The sequence below is a fragment of the Suillus subaureus genome (assembly GCF_016647635.1).
Source record: "Suillus subaureus strain MN1 chromosome Unknown BJ212scaffold_3, whole genome shotgun sequence".
Classification (NCBI taxonomy): Eukaryota; Fungi; Basidiomycota; class Agaricomycetes; order Boletales; family Suillaceae; genus Suillus; species Suillus subaureus.
Genome location: NW_024538559.1, coordinates 765910 through 787073, shown reverse-complemented (window position 1 = coordinate 787073; position 21164 = coordinate 765910). Strand labels below are relative to the sequence as shown.

At 47.5% G+C, this 21164-nt stretch overlaps 7 protein-coding genes across 7 annotated transcripts; 3 read left to right on the top strand and 4 right to left on the bottom strand.

Moving 5' to 3' along the window:
* The first annotated feature begins 2955 nt into the window (after positions 1–2955).
* On the top strand, positions 2956–4105 carry BJ212DRAFT_1321154 (uncharacterized protein). Its single transcript, XM_041334399.1, has 3 exons — positions 2956–3358; positions 3411–3610; positions 3656–4105. The coding sequence occupies exons 2-3, from the start codon at positions 3435–3437 to the stop codon at positions 3711–3713; spliced, it is 234 nt and encodes a 77-aa protein (XP_041198284.1). The 5' UTR covers positions 2956–3358; positions 3411–3434; the 3' UTR covers positions 3714–4105.
* A 623-nt stretch (positions 4106–4728) lies between these two features.
* Positions 4729–6163, bottom strand: BJ212DRAFT_535953 (NAD(P)-binding protein). Its single transcript, XM_041343432.1, has 8 exons — positions 6070–6163; positions 5688–6015; positions 5587–5632; positions 5420–5533; positions 5275–5367; positions 5145–5213; positions 4967–5034; positions 4729–4906 (listed from the first exon to the last, which is right to left on the bottom strand). The coding sequence occupies exons 2-8, from the start codon at positions 5970–5972 to the stop codon at positions 4769–4771; spliced, it is 813 nt and encodes a 270-aa protein (XP_041198283.1). The 5' UTR covers positions 5973–6015; positions 6070–6163; the 3' UTR covers positions 4729–4768.
* A 623-nt stretch (positions 6164–6786) lies between these two features.
* On the bottom strand, positions 6787–8980 carry BJ212DRAFT_536094 (P-loop containing nucleoside triphosphate hydrolase protein). Its single transcript, XM_041343433.1, has 5 exons — positions 8845–8980; positions 7931–8787; positions 7681–7873; positions 7499–7620; positions 6787–7441 (listed from the first exon to the last, which is right to left on the bottom strand). The coding sequence occupies exons 2-5, from the start codon at positions 8513–8515 to the stop codon at positions 6818–6820; spliced, it is 1524 nt and encodes a 507-aa protein (XP_041198282.1). The 5' UTR covers positions 8516–8787; positions 8845–8980; the 3' UTR covers positions 6787–6817.
* Positions 8981–10286: 1306 nt separating this feature from the next.
* On the top strand, positions 10287–11514 carry BJ212DRAFT_1584702 (uncharacterized protein; the record flags this gene model as incomplete). Its single annotated transcript, XM_041342342.1, has 6 exons — positions 10287–10717; positions 10781–10829; positions 10972–10984; positions 11086–11195; positions 11301–11372; positions 11416–11514. Exons 1-6 carry the CDS (start codon positions 10587–10589, stop codon positions 11512–11514), a joined length of 474 nt encoding a protein of 157 aa, XP_041198281.1. The 5' UTR covers positions 10287–10586.
* A 539-nt stretch (positions 11515–12053) lies between these two features.
* Positions 12054–12547, bottom strand: BJ212DRAFT_1475868 (uncharacterized protein; the record flags this gene model as incomplete). Its single annotated transcript, XM_041339296.1, has 3 exons — positions 12054–12114; positions 12186–12361; positions 12410–12547. The coding sequence occupies 3 exons, from the start codon at positions 12545–12547 to the stop codon at positions 12054–12056; spliced, it is 375 nt and encodes a 124-aa protein (XP_041198280.1).
* A 790-nt stretch (positions 12548–13337) lies between these two features.
* On the bottom strand, positions 13338–14625 carry BJ212DRAFT_1260566 (3,5-bisphosphate nucleotidase HAL2; the record flags this gene model as incomplete). The annotated part of the gene is made up of 5 exons (XM_041330124.1): positions 13338–13529; positions 13592–13846; positions 13893–14092; positions 14142–14417; positions 14472–14625. 5 exons carry the CDS (start codon positions 14623–14625, stop codon positions 13338–13340), a joined length of 1077 nt encoding a protein of 358 aa, XP_041198279.1.
* Positions 14626–18530: 3905 nt separating this feature from the next.
* On the top strand, positions 18531–21164 carry BJ212DRAFT_1523615 (amidase signature domain-containing protein; the record flags this gene model as incomplete). The annotated part of the gene is made up of 11 exons (XM_041341713.1): positions 18531–18745; positions 18796–19222; positions 19279–19387; positions 19439–19509; positions 19558–19652; positions 19704–19802; positions 19851–20169; positions 20226–20363; positions 20410–20537; positions 20591–20727; positions 20779–21164. 11 exons carry the CDS (start codon positions 18531–18533, stop codon positions 20892–20894), a joined length of 1854 nt encoding a protein of 617 aa, XP_041198278.1. The 3' UTR covers positions 20895–21164.

Genomic DNA, 21164 nt, shown 5'->3' with positions numbered 1-21164 from the left:
AGATGCTGTCCGTTGATGTGAACACTGGTTCAATTTCGAGATTGCGAGAACCATTGCTTGAAGTCCACACATACGGCAGGATCATCTTGCGCAAAATTGGGAATAACCATCATTGTTTTCGAATCGGAGGGTAGATTAGCGCACGCTGCCACATTTCTGGTGTCATTAGGCGGGACTTCTTGGACTTAAGTAGTAACACATGTATATTTAAACTCGCATGTTTTGATTGCGAGACGTCGTATAGCTCCGTCCATGCATATGTGGGCAGATAGTTCCGATAGTAATACATCACATAATAATTGACATATGTGGTTTGTCCAGACTAAATCCTATCCTCCAAATCACTTCAGAACACGAAATAAATACCGCAACGAAACTGATAATCTGCATGCTCCCTGCACAGCACTGTGGTTGATCGTTTGGATCGTTTTACGTGCTACACATCTCCGCCAGTCAACGCATCTCTACCAGTCTGGAAAGCAATGGTTGTCATGCATGTTCCCTCGTCGGACCTGGCTACGATCTTAGCATTATATTCTCGAACACTGAGGATCAGACGCGGTCCCAGCACAAACATCTGGAACGCCTGAGCAAATGTCATAATGCCGTTATAGACAGCAGCTCCCGTAGAAAATGAGCCCTGTAGACATGATGAGTGGTCAGATGCAGATGGGATTCGATGGTCAGCGCACCGTTATATTTGGAGACAAAGCGCCAAGAGTAAGGCAAGCCACGATAGCAAAGCTAACACATAGGAAACTTCAGCGAAAAAAAGATATAACGTCCAAATGACCGAGCTCACACTAGAAAGTAAAACACGTGGCTTTTTGTTAACACCATGAAACACTCGCCCATGGTCGATCCGCTCGGCGATTGTCGCAGTTCATGAAAGTGTTTTATAACAATCCAGACCGCAAGACAAAGAGCGAGCATCTCCCATATAGCGGTAGATATCAAACTCTCGTAACCCAGATCTGCCCCCTTTGGGGAGATCTGGGTGATACACAAATGATAGCCAGAGAGGACATATTCCTCTGGTATTTGTCCATGAGTCATATGTACTCAAAGCCTTCATCGGCAACTGAAACTTACCCCCTACAGCGCCGATATTTGCTATTGCTGTGATAACTACGGAAGTAATCGTGGAAGCCAGTAAAACCACAACAAGAAAGATGAGCATCTTTCTGGATCGTTGATACATGGCATGTATCCGTATCATCATGATGACTTGCATAATGTTTCAGTCGGGTAAGTATCAGTAAGGTACCGCAGATTGACTCACCGCCCAGCATGGCATTGACAACAACAGAGATCCATGCCTCTGCGAACCACCAAGTAGTGCCTGAAAACCCAGTCACTTCAATTTGGTGGAACAAGTGCTCCGAATGAACCCACAGCTGTTAAAGTTGTTATCTTGAAGAAACAAGACGGTTGAGAATATCACTCACGCCTATGGAGAAGCGCAGTTAGTAACTGAATGGGCATGGCAGGCATCAATAGTACCCACTTCATCTGACATCGAGAACGGAAGCATCGCTGCATGGCATCAGTCAGAAGAAACGAATATATTTTGGGACACATACACAGTGGGTAGATGCTAGTTGTGAGATATGGCTCGTCAGCACAGTGCAGTATCATCAGGTCTGCCTCGCAAACATACACAGAATATAGTATCCCCACGTAGCGCACCTAGGTATATTTAAGTCAACACAGCTTACCAAGTACACTTGTAATATGAGCTACTCACGCCGACATATAGCAGAGTTATGAAAGACCAGCGTTGCCTCTGATCCGGGTCAACTGCATTATTATTTTTGCTTCTGATATAGGAATTTGCTCACCCAAACCAGTTCGACCTGTGAAAGCATCCTTAGCGACAAGGCCGCGCAGGTCATTACACCAACTTACCTCCTGTCTGAATGTTAATACTTGGATACTATATAAGTATCAATGATTCCCTCGGAAAGTATTATCCCGCTCACCCCAATCATATACAATCACAGTAGAGCATACAACTGCAAAATAACAGACAATGATCGTATCAACATCATCATCACACTTGCTTTCTACGAACCTATGAAATAACTGCAAAGTAGAGCACCACTGATAACCGGCCACAAAGTGGGATCATTTAAGATTATGGTCATATTGGGATGGGGCCTATAGAGTCTTAGTACGAATGAAGAGGCTCCGACTTGGAACGGGAAAGGAAGAGAAATTGACACGCTGATTGAGACGGAGAACCCGTGTATGAGGCGTATAACGAGGAGTGATCGTGCCTGTAAAAGAAAAGGATGGACACGCGTACGAGAGTGAAGTTGTATCCTAATTAACATGGAGTTCGTACAGATATACCATCGTCCAGCGCTTGTATGGTGATCAATTTGGATATCTGGTTAACCTTGATTGATCGCATCATGATGCCAAGTATTATGAAGTCAAGTCGTTTGAACAGCCCTCATAATGACATATGATACAACCGTGGCAGGTAGGGCAACGAGGCAAGAGTCAGGGGTCTGGGAGTTCGGGGTCTTAAGAGTACCGGAGCGCTGGGCGATGGCCCATGGGTAATTGACCAGATGATATTGTCCAGCCGGATGTATCGTGAAGGAGAATCCATCATGGACGCTCTCGGTGCTTGCCCTTACGAAGCACCATAGAAAATCATTTGCATTCAAGACTCAAATTAATGTGGCTGTTACAGTCCATAGAAGCTCACCTTTTAAGTTATTTTAGCCTGCAAGCTGTGTGTCCTCCTGTCATTCATGTTCGTATAACTTGACATATGCCTGTGCTGCGCGATGTGGGGTATGTATATGATGTGTCAGTTGTTTTGATCAGTGAGAGGCTGTGTTGTGTCAGTGCCTTGGCCCTTTGGCTTACCAGTCTGATAACCGTGAGTCTGTGATTGGTCTGTGACACTTCTTGTGTCCTCTTTCTTTCGAACTCCGATTGTAGCTTTTCAGTGAACGTCGAATGCTTGAGCACCTGATCATTGCTTAGCCGCCGTGTCTTGAAAATATCGCCCAAAGCTCGCCTGACGATCCATATTTTTCAGAGGCTGTCTTGATGGTGATCAGTCCTCCCATCCAGAGTGTATACAACAGAGACAACCTTCATTTCATCGATGCCATTCGACTGCTCAACCTCAACTACGCTGAGTGCCTTTAAGATCAATATCTCACAGGCCGGGGCTCCACTGGTCAATATCCAGCGTCTGGTATTCCTCGCTTTGCCGGCACCGAAACTTGCACAGACACTTCAAAGTGCTTTGTTAACCATCAAAATCATTCCGCGAGGTAGTTAAAAATAACAAACTCTGTACTATGAGTGCGTGCTCATGATTTGGGTGGATGGGGTGAGTTTCATTCTATGTCAATTTCACTCCTACCCAGTAATCATGCCTGCAGCATTTGAGTATTTGGTTTTGATACATGCAAGTACTTTTCTCTGTTGGACTTCGGAGCTTCGCGCAGTCGTTAATATGCCGGGCATCCCAGCTTGCCTTGTATCCTTGTGAGCACTATTTATATTCTATTCGAGATTCCTTGCAAGTAGCTCTGCATAAAAGCTCGATCCCTCATGGTGGTCACCCTGTGTACAATGTGCCGTGAGTCAACATGATGCGAAACAACTCTTACTAATCATTGGGCAGAGAGTCCCTGCTTACACCACATAACGCGCGCAGGTGCTATTTGCTGGCGTGGGTCTAGTTCGGAATACTCTTCCTCCGTACATCACATGGTGAATTTGAAAGTTCGAAACAAGGCTTACGTGCTACTGTGGTTGACGTAGGTCTGGTTCTGACGCCTCTTCTTTCGTCTCTTTCGTAACATGGGTTTCATATGCACAATGATAGTAAATATATGTGGATTGCGATGGCACATTAGATGTGAAGCTGGAGATGACATCAAAAACTAGTGTTGGTAAGCTAATCCTCACGTTTGGCTAACACCGAGAATGTCAGGAGCACGATGAGTTTTGCTCCCCGACTCGGTCTATAAGGAACGCCAGTACTGCAATGCGTGTCAGTTGATGACAATGCAACAATCTGAACGCAGCACCGGAGGACTACTTTTTCAGAGGTGGAAGATGAAGAGTGAACGAGATGCGTATGCTTTCTGAATCCTTCATTACTTCTATTTGCTTACCTCGACGCGTGTCGCTACTAGCGTGCAACTTGTAATCTGGTGTCGACTTTTGCATCAGTGAAACTCTTTACTTTTCGTGTTCTCCTGCCCCGTGCTCGGAATCACTGATCCGAGGTCTAGGACCTACCTTTCCCGAGCTCGTCTACGTTTTCGTGAAATGGTTAGAGAACTTTCGACCTATTGGCGATGATTTTTACTCACCATCGTGTGCGACGTTTGTCGGGTCTCCAACTGAAGACGAATTTACTAGTCTCAGGGTGATTTGTAACTCATGTACAGCAAACATTATTACACGCGTTAACGTTCAACTGTAAACCGTACCCTTACTGAATCTACTGGTAAATTCAGTGATTAATAAGTTGAATTTCATCGTTTCTACGTCCCACACTGGCACGCTCTCGAGGCTTCACATAGGATCGTGCAGTCTCAGGTGATCTTCTTAAGAAGGGAGTAGAAATCAGTATCGTCATTAAAATACAAGCACTTCGGTCATATGGGCACACTAGTAAGAAGGCAAGTGAAGATACAGTCATGTAAACAGATTTGTTCTCCACAAGGGTGGTTTGCAAACAGCTAACATTGCACACTGTGATTCTCGCGGGCCACAAGCAACATGATCAATCCATCCATGATCCCCCATCAACTGTGATCGTCTGCCCAGTGATATAGGCAGAGTCTTTACCTGCGAGGAACGACACTATGTTCGCAATGTCTTCAGGCGTTCCAATCCGCGCCAGTGCCGCGTTTGCTTGGTACTATAAAGTAATTGAAGCGCTTAAGAAACCTCACCTCAAGAGAGAAATACTGGTACATACACCTTGGATAAACGTCTTACCATCAGGTAGCCCTACCTGTTTCGCAAATTCGTCGGCAGAGTCGCGCACTGGATACCACGTCATCATCTGGATGCAAAAACTAACAAAGAAAATGGGTAGTGGATGAGGCAGGGAGATGGAGGTGGCTGAGGAAATAACATGATGGAGTAAAACATACAGAGAAGCGTATCAACTGGTCCAGGAGCGTAGGCGTTCACGGTGATGCCGTGTGATCCGACTTCACTCGCTACAACGCAAGAAGGCTAAGATGAGATGAGACGAAGTGATAAAACGACTTGAATACACACCGAGCGCCTGTATGAATGATCGAATGGCAGATTTCGACGCACAGTAAATACTATTAAACGACATCCCTTTCTTCCCTAATACCGACGACGCGCCTACAGTAACGGTATTATCATCCAAAACAAAAGAACAAAGGGCCATGCATACTGATGATCCTCCCGCCACGCCCCTGCTCGATCATAGCTTGCGCTGCAGCACGCAAGCAGAGGAACGTCCCGCGCACATTGGTGTTGAAGATCCTATCGAAATCTGCGAGGGTGGCTATTGGGATATGATGACATCACGAAAATGGATCAAAGACGTGGTCGGCTTACAATCAACCATAGGCTTCACAAGGATTCGTCCAGCATTCGCTACCATCTAATGTACCATCCGTCAGACAGTTTAGTAGGTTGACGGCCCACGAGACACGCACGACGTCCAAACTATTAAACTCTTGCACCGTAGCCTGCACCATGCGTTGGACCTCCTCCTCTTGTGAAATGTCACATTCCAAGACAAGACACCGCCTCCCTGTCGCTCTTACCTTATCTGCGACGCTGTCGAGGTTCGTGCGCTGTAATTTCAAGTCTGTGATGGTAATGTCCAGTCCGTCCTCTGCAAGCCGCAGGGCAATGGCGCGTCCAATGCCCTGGGCTGCGCCGGTGATGAGTGCGACGCGAGGCTGGTTTGTCTGTGCTGGAGTAGCGTAATCGGCCATGATTTGATTTGTAGTAATCTGAGAACCAGGCGTCAGGCCTGACCTTTACTTGGTATATGTCAGTGATTATCAGACGAATCATGCGCAAAGTTACTACCTGAGAAAACAATATGATAGCTTTGTTACCGAATCACCTTTTTTCCCCTTCAAATCCTCGATTGCGAGATCTTCAACTAGTCAGGCCTGCGGCTCATGACTCAACTTCCGAGCCCAAGAGCTTCTAGTTATACAGTTTTACACTGCCGATTCAGTACCGAAGAACAAGGCAAGTTCCAAAGATGGGCAAGCACGCTTTCATATACGCCCTCTAAGCTGGAACCTGTCAGAAAGATCAGAAAGATCAGTAGCGTGCTGACCACATAAATGATCAATAGCCACGTGGTGCGCAAGGACCCTGGAGTGACGACATACGCAATCATGTCCTCTGCACCAATTTCGAAGAGGGAAAAGTCACTACCTCGTGGGAATGCGTAGTGTACTGCTGTGCCAAGCGGATATTGTTTCAGCCGCAAACTCTGAGCTTCGGAGTTACCGCAGAGGCAATGATGGCTCAATGGGCTGCAGAATTATATTACGCGATTCGTCGTTGTCAACCGTACTTGGGTACGATATACTTATCTGGAACCACTGCTTTAAGACCAAGTGCAAACAAAATAACTGGCAACATGGCAGATTGAACATTTTTTAGTTTAGCATTGGCAACAGTCATTGCAACAAGGGTAGCTCACAGCGATACTTGATACAGCGATTTTTGGCTGGGGCTCCAACGGGCAGCACTTCCTAGAGCCAGAGTTGATATTGCACAAAAACAAATGCCATGACATGCAGATAGCAAGAACGGTGATTTACCCCTGCACATCAGCAATAAACGTCTCCTGCAGTCCATCAACCTCCATCCCCGACTCAGCCTTTGTCAACTTGTTAGCGGCCCTTCGTGCGCGCTTGCGGTCCTGCTTCAGCGACCGCCTATTCATCGCACGACTCTGGCTCCGCGCAGCGGCTTCTTCGTATGCAGAAAGGTCCTTCGCGCGACGGAACCGCTTCGGTATGCGCAGTTGTGCTGCGGGATCGGTAGCCCCTGCCTGTGTGACCAGCGAGGGCGAACGAATACGCTTGCGGGATGACGGGAGTGACGGTGCAGATGCAGTCATGCCATCATCCACTATCATGCCAGATTCCTGTCCGGCAATGTCATCGTTGACTTCACCGTCATCCATAGCTACCTCCTCCTGCATCGGTCCATTTTCATTGAACGCGCCAGCGTCTGCTGTGCCAAACAAACCTGCGAGCTCAAACGGTTTGGAGAATGAATTAAGGATTTGTGCCTGCCCGACGGTTTCTGCGCCTATTGTGGTAGAAGGCATCGACGAGGGATGAATGGTGGGCGGGACGGAGAAGTAGGGGATTTTTTGGTGATTCCAATCCATGAGAACATGACGTGCGGCTGAAAGTAGGTCAGGGGTACCTCCCTGTGGGTGTAATAGTTGTGTGAAGCGTCGGAATTAAAAAATAATAAAAAAGCTGACCTTGAGCAGGCGTCCGCTGTTGAGCGCAAGCATGGTGAGAAACTCTAGCGTACTTGAGAATTGAGGGAGATTATATAGTTTTTGAAGTGTCTCGTGTTCTGTCCGCGCAAGGATCTCTTCCACTGAAACAGTAAGATTAGCAATCCATCTATCAGGAACTGAGTTTGTACTAAGAAACGCACCAACAGCAATAGGATCTTCTATATCCTCTACTTTGACTACATTTCGCAGGAGAATGCTGCCCTTTTGACTAGAGTCACTTGATTCATCTTCGTCAAAAACTACACCAGGTGAATCGACGATTTTGATTCCTCGCTCCAGCTGCACGGATTGAAGGTCTTTCGTGTGACCTGGCTGCGCAGCCACTGCACAAGCCTGAACTCACATAACATATAAGACATTCGGTACGGGTAGTAGAAAGAAGATCGAGACCTTTGATCGCTTCAGAGAATTGATAAGGCTGCTTTTACCGACATTCGGGAAACCAACAACACCGACTGTGATACTCTGTGAACTAGGTTTGAATGCCTTAAGAAGGCGCATAAGCCCGGGTGCCGTCGTAGAGCTGAGATTAGAACGTTGATTGGAGGAAGCAGAACGGAATGGGAGTGTCGGCGTGGAATGTCGCAAGTATCGCAGCCACTGTTGGGCATTCTCTTTTGAAACCAAATCTTCGCCCACAGCACACGGTGAGGAAGAATGCAGACACCAAATGAAACCGACATCCGTACCGATTTTATTCAGTACAAACACAAGCTTCTTCCCTTCACTTTCTCTCCGTCTTACCTCTTCTTCAACCAGTCGACTCCTACATCCCTCCGGATCGCGAGCATCGAGCACAAGAATGACGATGTCACTTTGATCAATAACTTTGTGTAGCATACGGACATAGTGGCGGCGAATTTGCTCCTTTGTTTTCTGTGAGGAGCCCACATAAGACGTGGCATCCTGGTCTACACCCTCCTGGGTCTCTAAAGCGAGAGCTGCTAGTGAAGACAGGGTAGGTTCAGTGGCCATATAGGCATCTGGATCATCGCGCTGGGGAATCGCAGGCTATGAGAGCAACTCAAGATGAAGTAGTAACAATTAAGACTCGGATGCAACACACAGAGCTAGATTTCCGCTTCTCCGCATTCCGAACCTTTAGTTGAGGAAGTCTTGGTATTCCGGGGTCTTTCTTGAGCTCTGATGCGCAAAATTTGGGGCTCGATCAACGTTTGTTCTTTCTGCAATAGCTACCGGAGAAATGGGAATGAGGACTGACTGGACTTTTGCGGGACTGATGATTTCTGGGATTCTATAGGTCATCAGATGAGAAAAACATGAGCATGGAGTGCTTTGCGTACTGTTCCTGCCCATGATAGTCGCTTGGTATAATTCGCAGATAGTTTTTCACTGAATGAAACAAAGATCAAAGATCGACACTTTCAAGCTCCGTGGCAAATGTACATGTAGAGAAGGTATTCAACTTGAAGCTTGAACGTTTGAACGTCAACAACTACACATAACGCTCTCTTTCCATCATGTTCTTAGTCTTCCCATGCATAACTGCATCTGATGATGTATTTGCAGTTTAGAACTATGCACAGTGGGGCGCTCAGCAACTACCCAAATTATACTACTTCAAATCGCTCCTTCTGTGACCATCCCTTGCTGCCCACACAAACCGCACCATGATACCGGTCGACAATTTTACTTTATTGCATCAAGGTGGCGCTTATGCAGGCTGGCTCTTCTCGCGTATGTATGGCACGCGTTATACGTGCCTCAGAAGAACCAGTCACGCATCTGATCCAACCACATATACCCAACTTCTTGGCATGCCACTGACACACTCCTTGGACGCTTTGCAGCTTGTTCTTCTATAACGATATGGCATTCCCGTCTCCACGCCTCATCGCGGAGTTTTTCCCAGCGATTCCATGATACGCGCTCTACATTGTTGGGAACTTGCCTGTGGCTGCCGCACTAGGTACCCCAAGGGATCATTGACGAATCAAGGATAACCTTCACTCATGGAGATGTTGGCAAGTTATTTGATCAAATTAAGTCGCCTTGTCCTTGAAATAAACTTTTTCAGATATAAAAACCCAGCACGGGTTGTTTTGTCAACTGACTTTGGATGTTGTTGTGGCCCAACAACGCCATGGACCCAATCCGGGTGCACATCGAGCGTCTCTTCCTCCACACACGGCTGCGAGTCCACTGGGCAGCCCCATATCTTGATAGGACTGTCCAACCAGCACTGGCAAACGTTTGAAAGACGCGGCAGGATCATGCTGTCGCAGATGAATAAGTGATCCAGGCTGTGTCATGGGCATCAAAGAAATAGCCGATGGTGTGGTGTTGAAGATGCCAGCACCCTGCTGACCATCAGCGGTATATATCTCGGTGAGTACGGAAAGGGTGCCACCTGATGACACACAATTTCGAGTAGCGCTACGCTCATGAGGAGCCCCTGACACGGAGTTTACTAAAGTGGTGTGTAACTTGAACTCCTTCACCTTTGTCTCCGAATTAAAACCTTGATGCCGTATGAGCAAGAAGTAAGTGTACGTCTAAATTCGGGTGTGCTTAGGCGGCCTACCAATACTGGTCCCGCGTACCTATTGATCACCGGCACGCAGAATGACAAGGATTTGACATTTACATCAAATCATCGACCCCTTCTGTCACCATACGCCCACTGAATCTTGATGATCCCCTACGAACAACATCCAAGGCCTTCACCATTCTTCACGTCGCCAAACGTACCCAAGATGAGCATCATCTAGAGCTAAATTTGAGCGCGCGTTCAGACAGCAATATTACTCGCTATTCGGTCGTATAATCATGTGAGGCTTTACCTGGAATTCATTTTTTTTGTTATCACGGCTGTTCGATATGCAGATAGGCTATTGTTACGGACTAACGTCATTAAATGATTGACTAATACAAAGGCGTAGCTTGAAGAACCTGTCTGAGTTCGAATACATAGGTGACAAGATCACATATACTAAGTATCCTACCAGCGCCTCCAGTTAGCTTGCCGCCACCATCAATCACTCCGCGTCAAACATGAGATTCGACGGAGGATAGGGGGGATACTATGATGAGTTTAACTTTCATCTCCACTGCAGCCCATTGTCCATTCATGTCTTCAGGCCGACACACGATGCAAGTACCAATGAACGGTGCTGGTCCGATCATCCGTCAACAGCGCCTAGACTCAACTGCTATGTAAGTAGACCCTATGATTCATGTGAGCATTGATACCTGTGAGTGATCCCCGGACGTTGTCAGGCTCCAAAATAACGAAGCGTCTGAGTGTGGCGATATTCTGGATGTATTTGTGCGTCTGTTAGATAAGACGTAATGAACTCTGATTTGGAAGACAGACACATAAGTTCCGTATCCAGTTGGTCTGATACTCCAAGGGGACACCTCACGCCCACAGGCGAGTGCAGCACTTCTTTTTTGCACAGAGTTGACAGTGGCATACGAGTTGTGCGTGAAATTCCTGATGTTGTACTTGTCGTAATGCCCACTGAGTTTTTCAAGGACCCACTATATGATGTTTATTTCATGTTCCTCTACATGATCTGCAGGCTGGACGTACTGCGGCATTCTCTGCTCGTCCATCGTTGCTTGCTATCAGGGTAGCAGCTTTTGGACCTTGTACGATGACAAAGTCATTTGTGCTAGCATTCCTAATAGTGTAAGTCCCAGTTTGAAGATTGCCTTGAATTGTCATCGTCACGAAGGTGAGTGCGCAGTAAATGAACGAGTTGTGTTTTTTGATGGCAAACCTTGCATTTACCAGGCCATTCTTATAGTCGAATCGGAGTCAAGATACATGTGGTCCGAGTTTGCCGACGACAGTGGTGTCGAGACGGTATATGAAACAGTCACGGTGTCATGGATAATTTCGTATCCAGATTCTCGAGTTCAACGGACTTCGCATGAACTTCGCATGCACAATGGAGATGGGCATGCGGCAGGCGAAAATGCAGAATTGGGGTGGCGCCAAGTTGTGACAGACTTTTAGGCATGATGTTCGGACTCTAGATGACACCGTGAATGTCGTCATAAATGAACACAGCCTATGGGTATGCTGTTCCCTTCTGAACCAGTGGTACATGCCGGATGTGAAAAGCCGGCTGCAAAGTGGGCACCACTTCTGACACCAGAAAAAAAAAGAAGCAGCCGGATTACTCTGGAATCTGGATCATACTGGATTGTCCCATGACTCCCATCGCAGGCACAGCCTCAGATGCATGGTGCAATCAATATTTTAAAATATTAATGAATCATCAAGAACACAGAAAACAATACTATTTACACAAAAATTTCGCTGAGAACTGGCTGGACGTGACCCTGGACTATGACCCCTCAATCCTCACGCTCGGACCCCTCGCGCTCCACTTTGCCACCCCAGACCAGTGTCACTACCCACCCAATTCCCAGCTTGTGCCCTCAGGCAGACATTTTAACAAATTGCCAGTGTACATGATGTTGTGGATTGTTGGTTAGTATAGCCTATAACAGCTGATAAGTATGAGGCTGCAGGTCAAACTTAGATAGGCTTACTTTCGTGCCATCCCTTGTCTTCACGATGGTCCAATAGAGTGAGGGATCTGAATAAGGTGAAATGCTAGGTATTTTGTATGTTTAAAAAAAATGCGTCAATGACAATTATGTTACTCACAGGTAGAAGTCACCAAACCCGCTGGCAGCAGGACGAACGAACCACGGGTATGATTCCGTCCCGGAAATAATTTCAGCGCCCGGGATGGGAGACTCTCCCGTCTGAGCAAAAGTGTTCTGCAGGAAACTCCTGACATGATATGTGTCTTCAAGTCCAGCCAGCTTGTCCAAAACCCACTGTCAAAGAAAAGTTAGCATACAAAAATTAACTCTGTAAAGGCTCACTGCAAGGTGTTCGAAATGGCTATCTTGGAGGACAATCAAAGTCGATGTTCTCTTGGTGTCCTTGAGAGCAACGTATTGCCCGGTAGCTATATGCCTGATGTTATATGTCGCAGTCTGAAGAGTGGCCTGATCAATCATTTTTGCTAGGCAGCATAGAATACGCGGTGAGTCGAGAGAGCTGGGGTAAATAACAGGTGTATTAGCGCTGTATGGTTGTCGCCGACAATGACCATGAGGCAAGAAGCATTCTCAAGAGATAGCGCTCGTGCTATCAAGCGCCCAAATTCAGGTGCTCTCCGCGGCATGGAAGCGGCGAAACGGGAGCTGCTGAAGACAATTGTAAGCGCCAGGATGTGAAAGATACAGGCAGAATGCACCACTTTTCACAGGTTCACACGCTCCTTTAGTCAAAACTCTCGTGGCTGAACTCGTGCTGAACGTTGAACCCCTACTCGACTACCAGATTCAAGCCTTCCGACTCAGTACTTAATTGATATATGCGGCGTAATCTTAAACGCACGTTTTTGCCAGTTCCGTCTCGGAAGCTTAAGATGAGCGCTTCACCATCATCCCTTGTAGTAAGTACATACTTAGCATACGGCAATGGCTGGGTAGATAGACGCTGAACGCTGATTCACCAGGCACACGCAACACTGCCCGTGGGATGCAACAGAAGTTTCCATAGAATTTTTTAATTCATCCATGGGAGGCAGTGTGGACTAATGGTCCCCTTCAAGTTGGAGGCAGCCAAGGAAATGCTAACGCCTTGATCTAACGCCAGGCTGACACTTAATTCCCACTAGTTGTCCGATTGGCAACCCTAGGGGGTATGCAGGGAACCATATGTTGTACCAGCGTCTGATAGATGAGAGACAGACAAGGTAGCACCTCATCCTAAGGAGCTCTCTTAAGGTGTAGCCTTCGTCTTTTAAGCATCCCCTGTGGATTGAGCCCGCTTAATAGCTGATACCACTTGCCCGTGGAGTTCTTCATCAACTGTGGCTACAAAGCCACGATTCTCTCCCATTCCCCTCCCAAGTCCAAACCGAAGCGGAGCGCCCTCAGAATCTGTGATTTTACCACCCGCCTCCTCAACAAGGATGCTTCCAGGGGCGTGATCCTGCAGGTCAGGGTAACGGGATTATTAGCGTTACTAAATGATTAACTGTTCAAATGACTTACCCAAATTCGCTCCTCGTAAGGCTGTTTACCACCAACGATAGGCGCCGGCATGCGAAGATACACAGCGCCCTCCCCCCTGGCAAGACAACAATATTTGGCCTGACTGTCCATTCCCCATTTAGTGAGGTGGAGCTCGTCGGAAACCCGTTCAATCAACGGTATATTCGTGTGCTTCGGCTCTTCCGATTGCAGGACATATGACTTCTCTGAAGGAAAGTAAGGGAGTTTAATCGCACCGGTGCCAGACAAGGCGATCTGTGTAAGGAAATCAGGGAATCAAGCGCACAGAATTTGAGATTACCTGAAAGGCGCCTTGCCCTCGGACCGCAACAAAGATACAACCCTTCCCTTCATCAGGGCTTACAGGGTATATTTGTAAATTCGGACATCCGATGACGCCCAGCACAACTTGGCTATTCACAATGAGAGACAAACAAACAGCATATTGGCCGCCACGCAAGAAGCCTTTCGTTCCATCAATAGGGTCAACTGTCCACATGCCTAAGTGCAGGTCAGAATACGGAATTAACAACAGCCAACACAGCCTCACGTTTATTCGGACCACCCATATCATTTCCTTCGTCTATCGCCTTCAACAGGGCTTCCGAACTGTGCTCGTGATGAGAACCTAAACCCCATTGCGCTTTCTCCCCGTCGATGAGATCTTCCTGCAATGCGTTGGTAGCCAAGGAAACCACTCGTTCCCGCAGTCTAGTATTTGATCCTTGCCGGAGGGCATCTGCACCCTCCTCGCCGATGATAGGATCTTTGGGGAATGCATTCCTCAAGACAGTATTGATAACCGCCTGTGCGGCATAATCTCCGACTTTATAAAAATGATTAGCTTTGACCCTCGAACCTGAAAGATGGAAATTGACACCTGTCACTGGTGATTCGTCTTCCTTCTTGAGGGTATCCGTTTTGTCTCGGACTAATTGATTGAACACGGTGCAAGTCACCAGACATGCTCTCCGTACTGCTGCGATTGCAACACGTTTCTCGACTGAGAATGGCTCGGGAGATGTAAGAGACATTGATAATAAACGTCTTGGTATGATTCTGAAATGAGCGTTCAGGTGCTTGCTAGCATGGTGCAACAACATACAGCCACCAAGCAGTACCGTCATCATCAGATCGTGGGATCAATCAAGAACATTGATCGCCGCTTGTAGCCTGCTGTTTATTCCAGCTTCAACATTGCGGGTCAGATAATCTGTTCGAACTTTGCATTGAATCTTTCTATCTTTTCCTCAAATCAAAGCTTTGCGCAAGAATCCTGATGAGGTACTACTTCGGACGGTACACTTTTCAACTTGCTCCAACATGTTCAACTGTTGCTTGGGGGTCTCTTAACGAAATCGCGTCCAGTCAGCCTTTTGTTCTCTATCGTGAGTACAAGACAGGCTAGCGAGAGCTTCCGCCTGGCATCAAGGGCTTTGGGAGCCCGGAACCGGCTTAAACCCAGACAAGCGCGTCTGTCTCGAAGTGGGCACTAGCGGTACACGTTTTCCCGCAAGTTCTAAGCACCGGATCTAGCAACATCAATACTAATCGATCATCCCGCTTAGTATACTGGCGCCTACTTATACACAAGGGCCAAAACCACATGCCTATCGTTCGAAGGAGAGTGTACAACGTGAGTTTATTATAAAGTTTGAGGGCTAACATCAGACTAGTCTTCCCTAGGCTGCCGGCAGACTGTAGGCCAATGAAGACAATGCAAGAAGAAGTAGCATGAATTCGGTATAGCGTAGTTGGAGGGTACGTTATCCCATCCAAGCTTTGAGTGTAATAAGCGCTGATTGCAAATTTTATTTGGCAGCTGAAGTGCCGTATGCTGTCGACACCGCGGCTTAGGATCCGGCATAACATTCTGTCATCTTGCGTTGCACCCACTCTGAACCCGGTGGTCCGATACGCCTGGTATTGCAGCCTACCCGAGGCTATTTGGATAACATTTCACTCCCATGCCTTCGTCACGCTGGCAAACCATCACAGCCAGTTGGGTCTCGATTCATGCTAGTCTGCTGTAGTCGCCCAACTCAAGTTCATTATCCCCTGCAGTGAAACTAGTTCGGCGCTTGACTTGAGGTCCTGTATTCATATTCACCCCATTTCCGTCTAACCGGAAAGGACCTTGATGCTCCTGAGTCAAGTTTGTGTCATGCGCTTCTTATTGCCGTTTAGGCAGCCACGAGTTTTCCATTTTTCTGTCCTGCGACCGGTACACCGGTGATTGTTGCTGGCTAACATTATACCGGTCTAACCATATTATGAGTTTTTAATTTTTGCACAACAAAGATGCTCACACATTTCAGCCGGGTTGCTACGAGCTAGCATGCTGCACAAGTCGTCCGGGGCGGGTCGAAACTTTACGGCAGACCTTTGCCATACCTCGCTGAGGGTTCTAGATCAAGTAGCTATCTTATGTGCTAATTTTCGGCGACTTCTGTGCGCATATGTTTGTCATTTCATCTACCGCGCATACTAACCAGGAAATATATTTTTCATCCTTCCTCCCTCCAAAGCGCGGCAAGGAAATAGTGATGCTTATGGAGTAGAGGAAGGTCCGTGTCCTCGAGGTCAGAGCAGAAGAGCAAGGACTGGCATTCCATTATGGCAGTTACTGGGAAGTCAAAGTATGTTATTGTCATAACCAAGGTTTTTTGGGAACCAGCCCCGTGGTGCGTATCACCGATCTGATCGATCTCCGAAACCTAAATTGAAATGCAAGTTGCTGGTGACCCTAAATTTTGGCCCTCTATGTTGGGAAGGGTGACTGCGCAGTGAATGTTTACTATTCCTGTCGTGGTACTGGCACCAAAATCTTTGCGTGCCCTGCTTCTTGCCCCGTATCAGTGACCACAAAATTCAGTATAATGATAGACCCGCGGATGTACGGGAGCTCACAATCTGGTGCAGTGATACAATGGAACAATATCATGGAGATGCAGACGTTCACTAGTCTCGAGTTCACCAGCCAGTGAAACACGTGGCAAGTAGTGCTTTCGTTGCACAACTGCGCACGGTTGCAAGTGTTGGGATGGCAGATGCATGTACCAGGGTGATCACGGTGCAAGTCCTCCTGGAGTGCCGGGGTCACTGTTCTGGCAGGGCAGTGGCTGGAGTCCTGGTTCATACGCTCTTGGACAGATAGAGCCGCAACCAACATCTAACTTGACGTCTCCTTGTCACTTCCCTGCACGCATTTGTGGCCCAAGGGACCATGTCTGGCATGTCCGTACGAGCTACCGTTGACGTCCCTATGGTGATACCTGATGTTTACGTTCCAGTGGAACGCCTGATCATCCACTGCTGTCGTCTGCGTAGCATGCAGGCAATACGTGCCCTTCTTGCACTCATGTCACCCCAGGGCCAACCGGAAAGGGTCCGTGTACAATTGGATCCTGTGCTCTGTGTATTTCATCAATGCTTTGACGGTGTGGGAGTGTGTTTTATCTTTGATATCATGTGGCGTGAATGCACGAAGCCCTTGCTCTCGCCAGTCCAATCAGGATCATGCTGACTGCCATGATGTCATAGTTCATGACGACGGTAGAATAAAATTGGGGAGTGGGAGCTATCGCACAATTTCTGTGCACATCACGATGATATATATCCATCCGCCGCTTCTCCCCATTCACCAGCTTGTAAATTTTGCACAGCTGGCGTACTCCGAGTCCGTCTTGCAGCAGATCTTCTCAGCGACAGTATATCCTTCTTCCTGCTTGAGATATTATGCACTAGAGCACGCTGAGGCTTCGTTATGCTTGCAATACGATGCTTCGAAAGGCTCAGGCAAAACATGCTCAAGACTATAGTCTGGGACGCTTTATGTAAATACAAAGAGGCTATACATTCCAAATGTCGTCGGACCGGCAGCCAAGTGGAGCCGGACATTAATCTTCCCAGACCTGGCCCTCCTCTAGAGCTCTAGGCCCGGCCCGTACAAGTTGAAAGTCTCTAGCTTCACATTGGATGGACTTTCCGTAGGATTTAGAATGTCTTCAGATTCAAACATCCAAACCTTCGTACTATACAATCGAACGATGTTTCACACTCCGCCTATCAAAGATCACTCAGGCTCGTTCCAGACTCTCGTTCGAGAGTCTGAACGAGGGGGGACTTCTGCCCCCTCTTCTAGCTTCTTTCAAAAATAGATTTCGTAGTCCGCGACACCTCCCGAGTCTGACGCCATGTAACTCACTCATAGCGGTTAAGGTAAAATATCCCGAGTCGAACTCTAAGATGCCAAACTATAACTGCATTTACCAGGTGAACAATGCACTAAGGATTGGGCCTGCTGTGTTGCAAACCAAATTATGTAGTGAAAACCCTCTGCTCAAAGTGCATTGTGGTGATGAATGCCCTGTCATTTCGTGCATGGTAAAATGTCTGCCATGGAGTAGCAATGGACGCACTCGGTAGTAGGTCACTCCACACGAATATGTGCGATATGAACATCTGCGATGCGTCTTTGTCGGGCTTTCGTCAGCGTCTGCAATTATTAGGGCTCCCACACAGCAACTGGCTGGAGTAATTCCTGGCCGGGGTAGGCTTTATCCTCCAAAATGTCATGCTAGATTTGCATTCATCCATGATAAGTGCTCGTCTCGTTGTTCAGTCATAGTGAGATATTCTCAATTTCAGACTTCGCCCAAACTCCGCCGATAAGGTTCAAAAAGAAATCTACCACTTCAAAACTCAAATCCTACGGAAAGTTCGACCACTATGAAGAAGGAACGACTATCCTCCTTCTGATACTTGGTTGGACTACGCCAGCTTCTTGAGGACAATGTATCTGTTTCCAGAGCTTTGCCTCTATCTTCCCTCTGTTGGAATTCTTCACTCCTGCAGTGCTGTTGAGTGAATTTGGTGCTCCCTCACCGCGCGCCCCAGGCCTCGGGCCTGCCTGCATCGATAGTGTCTCCCACGCCATATGACGTGGCACAGGTTCATTCTCTCGACCTCTGCGTTGTCCCTTCGTGGTACGGTAACGCAACCAGCTTTACTTATCAACCTTGTGACTCCTTCCTCGCTGGCATTCCTGTCATGGGACATATCATCTCCCCACAAAGAACTTCAGAAGACACGCATATTTTTGGCAGACAGCCTATCTGAGGAGCTACTTCCAGTACATATATCGCAACCCCAGTGTATCAACCTTGCTATCTCCATCTCCCCAGTTACAACAATGCTTACAGTATCCTTCAAAGAGAAAATCAAGGTATAGGAGGTGACGCTTCATACGAGGCAAAGGCTCGCGTCTTACGAGAACAGCTTGAAGCCAAGATTCCAGCGAGCCTCAAACTTCCCCCAGCAATTCTCGAGGACCCACCTCTTGATATCACTCACATCCCTGAGATATGTGGCTTACTCAATGCCCAAGAGTTGGCTATCACCGAACTAGATGCAACTGCTGTATGCCAAAAGATTGCTGCAGGCGAACTGACAGCAGTCGAGGCTGTTACTGCCTTTGGAAAGCGCGCAGCTATCGCTCATCAGCTCACAGCTTGTCTTGTGGACTTCTTTCTCGATGAAGGTATAAAACAAGCGAAGCAGCTGGATGAGTACTTCCAAAAAGAAGGCAAGGTCATTGGGCCATTTCATGGATTACCAATTTCAGTCAAAGTCAGTACACCATTACCAACTTGCAATCATCTATCTTTAATTCCCGCTGTCCTCAGGGCCATTACCCACTCAAGGGGGCAGTTGGGTGTGGAGGCTTTCTCGCAAATGTGGAAACTTCAACGGAAGACTGCGATATGATAAGCATTCTGCGTTCATTAGGTGCAGGTATGTTATTGATCCATGCTTCAACACACTGTCAATCGAGCATTTTCGTAGTCTTCTATGTCAAGACGAATCAGCCACAGTCTCTAATGCACCTTGAGTCTATGTCTACCTACGGTCGAGTGGTATGTCGTCTCTTGAATATCAAGTATTTTTCGGCTCAAGTTTATTAGTTGAACCCCCACAATACGAGCCTTACTCCAGGAGGATCTTCCGGTGGCGAATCGGCCCTTATCGCCATGAAGGGCTCTTGCATTGGTCTTGGCACGTAAGTCCGTTTCCTACACATGACATGGAAACTGATGCATTACCAATGAAGCGATGGCGGGGGATCCATTCGAGGCCCGTCCGCCCACTGTGGTATATATGGAATCCGTCCATCCTCTCGGACAACGCCCACCCATGGACTTTTGTGGTAGTGAGTATATCAAGCTCTGACATGAAGCCATGTTGATAACCACTATAGTCAACATGGCCAGGACGGAGTCTTTTCTTCTACAGGCCCGATGTGTCGTTCAGGACGAGACATGCGACTCTTCCTCGAAGCTGTCCTTGGGGCCAACCCTGCACTTCGGGACCCAAATGTTTTGCCCATTCCACTGAAAGTGCCAGATCTGACCCAGAAGAAACTGCGTGTAGGAATCATGATGCATGATGGGGTCGTGATGCCTCATCCTCCAACTATCCGAGCACTGAATTTGGTGAAATCAAAGCTTGAGGCATCGTCAGAGGTTGAGGTGGTAGACTACATTCCGTACGACCACGATCGTGGATACAGCATAATTGTGAGTCTGGTGGTTTGTTGGGCCCATATAATGCAACTCACCATGATGTGTTCTAGCGCGAGCTCTACTATGAGGATGGAGGAGCTACAGTCCGACGTCTTCTAGAGGAGGGTGGAGAGGATATGCATTCGCTGACAGAATGGGTAATCAGTCCACCATACGTGAGGAATCATGATGCCGCGGAAGTCTGGAAGGTAAGAGATTCTGCTGTCATTAGACACAGGCGCTGACCTTGACCAGCTACGTGATCGACGTGATATCTACCAGCGGGAGTACTCTGATCACTGGTGGTCCCAAAACGTCGATGTCGTCGTATGCCCACCCTTCCAAGGTACAGCCAGCCGCCACGACACTGCAAAATACTGGGGGTGCGTAGCAGTATATTGCAGGACGCCGAGTAATCTAACAACTCATATCTTAGCTACACGGCCATCTGGAATTTGTTAGACTACCCAGGGGCAGTCTTCCCGACGGGTCTCGTCGCTGACCCAGCCGTTGACGTATATCAGGAGTCACCTAGCCCGATGAGTGCAGCGGATGAGTACAACATCTCCTTGTGTCAGTCGCGCTCTTACGGATTGGATAGCATGAGCTGACTATCGCATACAGATGATGCAGCGATATTCAAAGGGGCCCCGGTGTCGCTGCAGACCGTGAGCCGAAGATTCAACGACGGTTTGGTGCTGGCTGCACAGGATGTAATTGAACGCATCCTCAAGTCTTAGGGGTGTCTCCTTTATTACACTGAAAGCACCATGCGAGTCTTTGGATCCTGTATGTATTAGTATCGTTAAAGCGCTAAAGGTTGTACGAAGAGAATTGTCTATGTCAAACACATCTTATTCAACGGTGTTGCTCAGTCTCCTGCAGTGATTGTGCCCAGAGCCAACCCATATCACATTTATACAGATACTGGAGGATACACGAGTCTTATAACATTTATAATTTCCATGATGCGGTAAATACTAGCATCTATCTCTGACATTACAGGACTG

Coding starts and splice junctions, on each gene's coding strand:
- BJ212DRAFT_536094 (XM_041343433.1), bottom strand. CDS start 8,515: ATGGCCACTGAACCTACCCTGTCTTCACTAGCAGCTCTCGCTTTAGAG. Junction 7,874..7,930: donor ATTCTCTGAAGCGATCAAAG/GTCTCGATCTTC, acceptor ATGTGAGTTCAG/GCTTGTGCAGTGGCTGCGCA. Junction 7,442..7,498: donor ACAGCGGACGCCTGCTCAAG/GTCAGCTTTTTT, acceptor TTACACCCACAG/GGAGGTACCCCTGACCTACT.
- BJ212DRAFT_1321154 (XM_041334399.1), top strand. CDS start 3,435: ATGCAAGTACTTTTCTCTGTTGGACTTCGGAGCTTCGCGCAGTCGTTA. Junction 3,611..3,655: donor CACCCTGTGTACAATGTGCC/GTGAGTCAACAT, acceptor ATCATTGGGCAG/AGAGTCCCTGCTTACACCAC.
- BJ212DRAFT_535953 (XM_041343432.1), bottom strand. CDS start 5,972: ATGGCCGATTACGCTACTCCAGCACAGACAAACCAGCCTCGCGTCGCA. Junction 5,534..5,586: donor TGTGAAGCCTATGGTTGATT/GTAAGCCGACCA, acceptor ATATCCCAATAG/CCACCCTCGCAGATTTCGAT. Junction 5,368..5,419: donor GCGTGGCGGGAGGATCATCA/GTATGCATGGCC, acceptor CCGTTACTGTAG/GCGCGTCGTCGGTATTAGGG.